The sequence below is a fragment of the Columba livia genome, chromosome 5 (genome assembly GCF_036013475.1).
Source record: "Columba livia isolate bColLiv1 breed racing homer chromosome 5, bColLiv1.pat.W.v2, whole genome shotgun sequence".
NCBI lineage: Eukaryota > Metazoa > Chordata > Aves > Columbiformes > Columbidae > Columba > Columba livia.
Genome location: NC_088606.1, coordinates 56,510,535 through 56,520,402, shown reverse-complemented (window position 1 = coordinate 56,520,402; position 9,868 = coordinate 56,510,535). Strand labels below are relative to the sequence as shown.

Here is a 9,868-nt window from a genome sequence, read left to right as displayed (position 1 = left end):
CACTTGCTACTCGGGAGAAGAGACCAACACCCTCCATGCTACAACCTCCTTTCAGGTAGTTGTAGGCAGTGATAAGGTCTCCCCTCAGCCTCCTTCTCTCCAGGCTGAACAGCCCCAGTTCCCTCAGCCGCTCCTCATCACACTTGTGCTCCAGGAACCAAGCGCCCGTCCCGCCCCGTTCCGCGTTTCTGGGGTTCAGAGCCGCTTTCCCCGGGCCCAGCCCAGACCCCTGTCGCCGCTCCCCCCGCTCCCGCCAGCGCACAGCGCACGCGCGCGCCTGCGCACGCTCTAACGGCGCCGTGACGGGACCGGCCCCGCGCGGGCCGCCATGCCGTACTCGACGTGCTGCCGGGTGGCCGCGGTCTCCTGCCTGGTGCTCTGCGTCTCCCTCCTCCTGCCGCGGACCTTCTTGTCTCGGGGCGGCGGGAGGCAGGAGCCCGGGGCCGCGCCGCTCGCAGCGCCCGCGCCGCCCGAGGGTAAGAGGCCGCTGCGGGCCCGGCCGGCGGCGGCTCCGCTGAGGCGAGGGCGGGCCGCTGCTCCCCGCCAGTGCCCCCGCCCCGGGACGCCGAGGGCCGTGTTTCGGCTGCCGCTCGGGGGCTGGGCGTAAAATGCGGGGGGTGGGTCCCGGTGCCGCGCTGGGCCTGCCCGGCCCGTCAGCTCGGCGGCCCGGGATGCTGCGGGGCCGGGTCCCGGCGGCCCGGCGCTGTGCTGAGGGTGCACGGCGCGTCTGGAAGGTGCTCTGCTGCCTGGTATGGAAAAGTAGTGTAGTTAATCCTTCCCGTTGGTGTTAGCCACTGTCTCATGCTGTCTCCTTAATGGAGTGTCAGAAGATTGAATTTATTGCTCTCACTGTGATTTGCCCGTTTCTTTTTCTTCCAAGATAGTTTAAAATCTTCCAAATTTCGTTTTATCTTATGTAAGTGGGCTACTAAAGCTACTGGAAAGAGACATACCACCTTTTTTTTTTTTTTTCCATTGCGATGCATCACTTTTTTTTTGAAAGCTTCATTATTTTGTTATTTTCTGTACAGAATGCTTTTGTTGTTGCATATGAAATAAAAGTTCATTTGAATCATCTTCATTATTTAATTTCCTACTCCAGTATTTCAAACTTGGCTTTCGTGCACCATATTCTCATAATAAATGTGCCACTTGACTCATTTAGACTCCATCCTGTCCTTGCAATCCCTTGGGCCATGTCCTTGCCTACCCTCCCGCTCTGCATGTCCCCTCTTAAGTTCCAGAGGAATGGGTTCATACAAGCACCTCCCATTCTTTTCATACCTGTTGCCTTTGACTGCAGGTTTTTGTCCCCAAGGCACTTCGCAAAATAGCTGCTGTCATAGCCCAGGTCTTGCCAGAGAAAGAGTTTTGCCCAGGGCTGCCCACAAGCCAGAGGTGAGGCTGGTGGAAGGACAGAGAACTTAGATGTTGCGCTGGTGCTCCCGTTCACTGACTTTATCTTCTGCATCCTTCCGACAGCCTGATTCTTAGGTGATTGCAGTTCAGTGACATTGATTTCATTTGACCAGGGGTTTTTAAGGACATTCAGGCTAAAGTTACTGCTGAAACATTATGTTGAACTGAAATATATTACTTATATACTGCGGCTACACTTCCGTAGTTGCTGTGTGTGTATTCTTGGTCTTGAAGAACTTGAATATAATCTCATGAGCACAGTAGATGTACAGGTTTACAGTTTCATTCCATAATCTCTAACACTGAAGTGGTAGCTACTGGATGGTAGCTGATTTTGTTGACAGCACATGAAGAGCAGCACAGCGAGGGCAGGGTGCGGGGCTCTGCCAAGGCCCAGCAGCCACACGGGGGCTTGGTGAGGACTGTGGGGTCTCCTGCCTGAAAGGGGCTGGGAGCAGCTGCTCTGGGAGGTGGGACCTGTCTCTCCGTCAATTTCTGCCCCTGAGCAGCTCCTGACTGATCCTGGAGTGATGCTGGATGATGGAGTTGGACAAATGGTTTTCCCACAGCAGTGGAGTCGTAGGCACTTGTCAGTTAATGATGTGGTGCTTCTTCCTTTGGCTGCAGGACTGGCTGAATTGATCTAACAGAAAAATTAGAGTAAAAAGAAAAAACAACACCTTGCACCCAAATTATTTTCAGTGACGTGATGTTCATACCTGTTAGCTGACTAATCAAGGCCACAGTTAAATGCTTTAAATAGATAACGTAAATACTGAACATGTAGCAGATGACAGTACAGCAGAAATGAGCGTGTACCTGGTGCAGAGTGAGCACTCGGCGTGCTCCTCTGGCACCCCAGCACTCGCCTTTGGCCGAGGCTGTAATACCTCACTTCAGCTGATCCGTTTCAGTTGAGAGTTTATAGTCCATATTTTCAATTTGATAGCAAGAATTTCATGACACCTGCTCTCTAGACCAAGCTTTATTTCACCTGAAGTTATTTTTTTTATCAGAGGAATAAATCTTGATGAACAGTTGAATTCATATCTCTGTCATTAGTCATCCTCTTCAGTGAACTGATAACTGCAGTTACCTGACAGAGGTTTCAGGAACTTGAAGTAACCATGTCATTTTTGAAGTTAATAAAGTGCTTATTGTAGTCTTGGGGGCAAAATGCCTCTGAATAAAACATTCTTAAAGTTTACTACCATTTGTTAGAATTCAATGTTACCAGAAGGCTTTTTATCAAAACAGGCTTTAAGCTTAAGAATGGCGTTTTCTCTAATAAAGCCATTTTCAGAGGTCTCTTTTAAGAAAATGGTGAGCATAATACTGTAGCAGTTAATATTATCTTTCAGACAGGAAGGTTGTTCTTTTTCACAGCAGTAGGTTCATGTGTATGAAAGAACATATTTAAAGAGCTTACTCTGATTAAAGACTTACTGTGAATGTATCACATTTCTAGTTTATTTCATGACAAGTGTTAGAATTTAAGAAAAAAAAGCATTTTTGGAAAAGAGGAAAGAAGAGCTACTAGCAGTTTGAAAAGTGCTTTTAAGTCTAATGTTCATAAATATATGCAATATGTTTTGTAAAGCTACTCTGTAAGTTGGTAGTTTAAGAAAAACATTACAGCTCGATCACAAGAGGTGTGTAGTCTGTCTACATTCTTTTGAATGATAACGTGGCATCAGCTTTAGAAGAAAAATGTGTGGCTGTTCAGGTAACGCCTCTGGCCATGGTGGATTTGTGCAACACACACATCAGTTCCCTGCAGGTGTATTCACTTCAGAAAATTACAATGTTTTCATTTTGGGCAGTTCTTGTGTTTTCCTTTTTAACCTTCAGCTGCAATATTTTCTAAAAAATGTTCAAGCATTTGGCCGTGTCCATTAAAAACAGAGTGGTGCGGTGGTTTAAAGTAAGGATTTCAAAACTGTCCTTCCTTTACCCTTTTTTTGGGTAGGACTCTAAAGTTGTGCTTCTGAAACACAGCTGGAGCTGTTTTGTAAATGTCAGTAAAAGGGCAAGAACTAAATAAATGCATGCTGTTTGTCCATTCTCATCTTGATGTTACACTGTCTGCCAGAATCAGATTTATAAAAATATTTAGAAGGGAAAAATATAGATGACTGCATTTGTAAAACAAAAACATGGGGCTTGTGATAGTGCATAATAAATACTAAAATAGTGGCCTCAACAATGAACCAAACGTAAACTTGCAGTGTTATAAAAAGGATTCATTTCTTGGGCTTTCTGTGAGCAGTGGTGTTGGGGAAAATTAGAAGGTGTTAGAGAACAGCAGCAGAAATGATACAGTGGCTTGAAAGAGAATTTAGATTAAATGTCAAGAAAACAGTTTCTTTATAGATTATGCTAAACTATTATACTAAATGTGGAGGCTATGCAAGGAAAACTTATTGGAGGACGTTTTAAGTTAGTTTATTATGGAGTCTGTGTGTCTTTCTGTGTGTTCCCGTTTGCAGCTTTAGAACCCTTTGGCCAATTCATCTAACTGGACAGAGAGAGAAAATGAATGTTTTATGAAGATAACACTGCTGAGAGTGGCTTAAAATTGATTCAAGAGTCCTGAGACGAAGGTGTCAGTAGGGATGCCTCTTTATTGGCATCTTCCAGAGAGCGACGTCTTGCATATCATACTTAGCAAAAGCTTTGTTTAGAGCACACATCTTTAGACATAAAGTCCAACAGAGCAGGAGAGAAAAACACAAAAATTCTTGAGTTCTGGGTGTCACAGAAGCGTATTTCATTTCTGATCCCTGAGACTGTCTGAAAAAGTGGTGGTTTTTCGGTTGCTACAATGAACATTTTATCAGGAAAATGTAAATGGCACATAAGCATCCCTGAACATGGGAGTTAGAGTACAGTTTGAAGACAGGTTTGAGAACTGGAATGGCATTGCTGAGGCAGGAGGCTAGTTCTGTATCCCACTGTCACACGTGCTTTCAGTTAAAGCTTTTGCAAAACATCTAGCTGGTTTGTTCTTGGTCTGTGTTTTTTTGGTTGGTTGGGTTTGCATGCACAGTAAGGAACAGTAAATGTCTTACTTGGAAAAACCATACAATCTTAGCATTTCCAAACCAAATCAATGTAACCATGGTTTTGAGACAGAAACCAAGAAAAAAGGCAGAGTGCCTACTGCAGAGCATGAGAACTGTGGGTGCTGTCCTCCAAAGGAGCAGTTTGGTTGAGATGTGAGGAGCGATGAGAACAGCATCCTTTGCTTTGCTGCCAGCTTGGACAGGTTACACACACTTCTCAGACTGCCGTTTCCCATCTCTGACCCTCCTCCTAACGCTTCCTGGGGTCTGAAGAACGTGCACATTGTATAAATGAAATCATGTACCTTAAAGCTGATGGATGGAGTGCAAATTTAATGTAGTGACAGCCTGTAAGTTCTTCCTGTATGTTAAATTATTTTTTTATTATACATGTATGTATGTATCCCAGTATTTTACAACTGGTCAGATGATGCAGAAAGATGTATTAGCTAGACCATGAGTTGATAAATTATACAATAACAATATGATGAATTATACAATAACTTGTCTAAATAAGTTTATAAATAGTCAAGTTGGGCTCGGTAGCAATTCCTAAGCTCCATTAGGTAGAACACATAACAGCTTTCTTGGAAAAAAGGTAATTGAAAGGTCTGAATATTATCAGCTAGTTGGCTGTTGCATGAGTTATGCTATAAATACACTTTTAAAGATTTGCTTTTTCCAGTTGAGTATTGTCAAAAGATTAAACAAAACACAGTAATTCTAACATGATACTGCTAGTTACGACTACAATTCTACATTCAGAAACCTACACTCTCTTAAGAAACACAAACATTAGGAGGGGCATAATTTTACTTCTGGACTAAAAGCTATTGAGGGGACAGGATTAGGCAAAGCATGCTTTTCTTGCCCTGTAGCTGGTGTGCTAAGTTGATTTAAAGCATTATTAGCATTATTAAATTATTAGACATGTTCGATAAACCTTAGGTAAAGAGATCACAAAGCCAGGTGGGGTGTATTTGGTGGAGTTATCACATGCAGCAATCAGGTCTGCGTGAAGCTCTTGGGCTGTTGCAGGGTAGTTGAGAGATGTTTCAATAGCAGAACGGGTCTCTGGCACCCTCCGGAGCTCGAGGCTGGTGCTCTTCCCTTCCCACAGCATGGAAAATGCCCTTATGTGCTCACCTGTCACTTGATTTTATTGATGGAGAGCATGTCAGTGGCTCCATCTCAAAGTGGTTTGTTTCACCCTGGAAATGTGGAATCCAGTCACATCACCTACTGCTGTGCGAGGGTGTCGAGTTTTTTAATAGGACAAGGTATGTTGTTTAATTGACAGTGGCATCCAAATTGCTATGCATTTCCACTTCTGTGCTGTGTATTTGACAGCTTTTTCTGTATGGTGCTTTTAAGTTGCCTGTGCTGTTGATTTCCTCTATAATTTGTATGGGATCTTCACAATAAAAAGCTATGAAAAACATATTTTTTTAAAAAATAAGTAAATTATTATAAAAGTTTAAAAATCAACAGGGAAGATTAAGAACTAGGAGCCATGAAATTCCCCTATAAACTACTTTGATAATGAAATTACTAGTGTGTGTCCCTTTGGCCTGATTAATTGAATTGAATCTTTTAAAGCACAAACAAGGCCTTATGGATAATTTAGAAAGCTATTCCCTTTAAATACAGCTTCACCTTTGTCAGTTATTTTCTGCTTTATCTCTTTTTTTAAATAAATAATATTTGCATGAGTATAAGATGTTTTGCAAAGGTTTGTCTACCCTGCTGTTTCATCCCTGCCTCCACGATACTGCTCTCTACACGACATCAGACTTTTATCCCCAGTGACCTACTGCTACAAGGCATTCCTGCTGGAGCAATGGGGCTTGCTTGTAAATAAGATGCTGTATTTGCTTTCCATCACAGACTTTGAATAATTCACTAAAATTAAAGCGCATGATAACAGCTTCCTCAAAGTTAAGCCCGAGCTAATCTGAGAGCAGTTTTGGTCAGCAGTGGTATAGCTGGGCAGTTTCACTAAAGCCTACAGCACTCAACGTATGCCATCACCTAAAAGAAAATGTGTTTTTAGTAGTGGGACTCCATGAATTATTGATATTACTTCCTAATACGTCTTTACTGTAATTTTCTGTGCTCAGGAGTTTAGCCACATATGACAGCGTTTCCTAACAAGAGCAAATGTTAATTTAATCTAATTGTCTCTTGTCTTGCTTCTCATAAAAATATTTGCAGCTGGGTACTTTGAGCAGTAACGTTAGCTCTTTTCGGTGCCATTTCAACCCTGGTTTTAATTTTCTTTACGCAAGCGCATGCTGCCTGCCTGGCGTTCCTGCTGCCCGTGCCAGAGAGGGAGTTTTGCAGCTGAGCTACAGCCGGCCTGGCACCCCTGGCTACGGCGCTTCCATCCAACGCCTCCCACCGCCAGACTCACCGAGTCGTTCAGTTCAGTCCCAAACGGTGGAAGGGAGTGCAGGGGCAAGTCCAAGCTGTGTATGGAGATAGAATGCAGGATGGCAAGTACAGAGAGGATTAGAATAGTGAATTTCGAGGCAAAAATGTTGAAGGCAGCAAAACAGAGTAACTGCATGAGCTTAGATTCATTGAGATCCTAGTGCCTTTCAGTTGAATGAAATTGTCCACAGCATCATTTCTGTCTCTCTCCAGCGTTGCTCTAGGATCTGTGTTTCCATTTATGCTGACTGCCTTTTCTTGTTTTAAATTCTGCCTTCTTTAGGGCTAGAAACCATTCATTTCCCTCTAAAATGCCAAAGAGCATATGTCCCAAGCTGTATTCAATCTCCTCCTACATCACTATACCCAATGCCATTTTAAGAACAGTTTGAGGTGCCACCACTTTTCTTTATCTTTCATTACTCCTTAGGTAAAATGCTATGTCTTATGGCAATAGCTGAAAATCCGTACTGTGTGACCACTGCAGTTGTGCATTGGGATACTAGATGGGTAGTTTATGCATTAACATACCTGTGTGTAATATTGAAAGGCTTTGCGTAATATTGAAAGATAAGGCTCACAGCAGAAAACCCATACATTTTTTTGAACAGAGAACCAGAAGTAAGAGTTGGGGTTTTCATCCTGATAGGGATGCTGATTCACAGGGTCTTTGGACAAGTATATAGCTGTTAAACTCCATGTTTTGTTAATTGCCCTGCCAGCTTTTTCACTTCTTAAAATCAAGAGAGTAATTGTGCATACCTAACTCATAGCACTGCGTATAGCAAATTACTGAGGACTGAGTTCACAGACTTACCCCTTAGGGTCCAACAACTTTACTCATCAGTGGTGGGACATTTAGAAGTAGAGAAAAGAGGTCAGCTGCGCCTGCTGCTGCAGTTTTAGGCTGCGTGAAAAAGGGTGAGAGGTACTAGAGGAAAAAATAATTGTGTGTTTTTTTTGCAGGGAAGCTCAGTCGCTTTCCACCCAGGATGCATTACCAGGCTGCTCCCGACAGCCGAGCTGCCCCTCATTTTCCAAGGTCTCACCTGGCTGAAGCAGTTGCCAAAGCCAAGGCAGGTGGAGGCGGTGGTGGAAGCACTGGTGGAACTGGGAGAGGTCTTGTGGGACAGATTATCCCTATATATGGATTTGGCATCTTCTTATATATCCTGTACATTTTATTTAAGGTAAGACCGACATGAACTGAAAAGTCAGAGCAAAAACCAACTAAATACCCCCTCAAAACATAAATTATAGTCTCAATTTCTGTACCTGGTTCCAGATCAGCCTTGCTCAGAAAAAATGCTGATCCAGGACCTTTGACTAGTGGTTGAAAGATTGGGGTATCTTGTGGGTTTTGCTATTATAAAGATGGTAGCTGAAAATACAGGGATGGGTTGCTGAAATCTTGTACTGGCCTTTGATCTCTTGAAGTTTTTTTAAGGATTTTTTTTTTCCCCTGGAAAATGTGTATGTCTAGAACAATGTTAGATTAATTTTGATTATACACATAGTATTATTTTCTATTATGTATAACTACATGTTATGTATACTGTATATGTCATGTGTTGTGTTACATATTTAAAGTGGGAGAGAAGGGAGTACAACTACTGCTACCCTAGCTGAGGAATTGGTTGAAAGCTAGTTTAAAAAAGCTCAGCCCAAATTCCCCTCAAGTCTTCCACACTTGATTTGAACTTTCCTAGCGTTTTGTTACATAGATGTGACTGGCATGTAAGTGATGACAGTCAGCCATGTGGGAGGAGGGAGAAGTGGACTGGTGGAAATGTTTTCTCCTTTGAGTGGGGGCTGAATCCTGACTGAGCAGTGTCCAAACAATTCGGCCTGCTCTGGACAGACAGGAGGCAAGAACAACGTAAACTGGGTGAGCTGATCAGACACAAGTCGGATAAAATAAATAGATAGTCTGCAGTTTCTGTATAGAGCTAACCAGTATCTTTGCTACAGGTACAAAGCTGATAAGCAATAATGGCAGAAAACATTGCAAGAGGGACAAGTGGGGTCACATTAATTCCTTCAGAACCTGTCCTTCATTTCACAGTAATTATCCAATGCACTGTTTTTTTTCCCGTCCTATACACAGAAGAATTACAGGATCAGGAGGGAGCAAATATATATGCTAAAATGAAAAACTGATTTTTGATGAGTTATGGTTTCACTATGCTTAAAAATATAATTTGTTCCAAGTGTGTCTTCTAGGAGTTTTCAGCTGGCAAAATCTCCCAGGTATCTTTCTTGGTTGTCTATTTTTGCTGCTGGGCATACTTTTCTGTGGTTACTTTCTGGCATATTTCAGTTTTCTATCCTTTTTTTCTGTTGCCTTTGAGGCTTATATATTACTGTTGCTGTAACTCATAGCAGGAGTTGTCTTTTTCACTCATCAGCTGGCTTCCAAGGGAAAAACAAGTGCTGGAGAGCGGAAATGCCCAACTGCTGCACCTGGGAACACCAAGAGAAAAATCAGTGAGTTGGAATTCTGAGTTGTATCTGTGCCACTGTTGACTGTGTAAAGGCACAGTCCAACTGAGGTCTTCACATTCTTCACATAAAGCTGCTGTTCTTCCCCTCGTAAAGAACAAGCTGGAAGCTTTTGTGTTGGAGTGAGCAAGAGTTTAAGTGAATTACTTTATAATCTCATTCGGCTAATGAGACTCTGTGATAGCAGCCCAATCCCAAGCCCCCTGGAAGCAATGGCTTTTCATGAGGTTCACTGAATTAACTGTACGGATTTGCAGAAAGCTATGTAGCTAATGATTAAAAACGGGTAATAGGATGTCCATCTATAATTATGCCATAATCCGTAATATTCTAGTAATAGTATGTAAAGATACTATTAAAAGCTAGCTTTTTTTAAAAAAATTCTGAATTCTTAGCCATTACCAGGCACTTCCTTACTTTTCCCTTCCCCTTTTGCAATGCACATTTTT

At 42.6% G+C, this 9,868-nt stretch overlaps 1 protein-coding gene across 2 annotated transcripts in view; it reads left to right on the top strand.

Annotated features, from left to right (window-relative positions):
• Positions 1-276: 276 nt before the first annotated feature.
• The window catches only part of RIC3 (RIC3 acetylcholine receptor chaperone), a 30,086-nt gene continuing 20,494 nt past the window's right edge, over positions 277-9,868 (top strand). For both annotated transcript variants that reach the window (XM_065065291.1, XM_065065290.1), the window contains exons 1-3: positions 277-476; positions 7,884-8,107; positions 9,326-9,404. In XM_065065291.1, the coding sequence (XP_064921363.1) occupies positions 329-476; positions 7,884-8,107; positions 9,326-9,404 (451 nt within the window). In that variant the 5' untranslated portion in view covers positions 277-328. The remainder of the gene's footprint in view (positions 477-7,883; positions 8,108-9,325; positions 9,405-9,868) is intronic.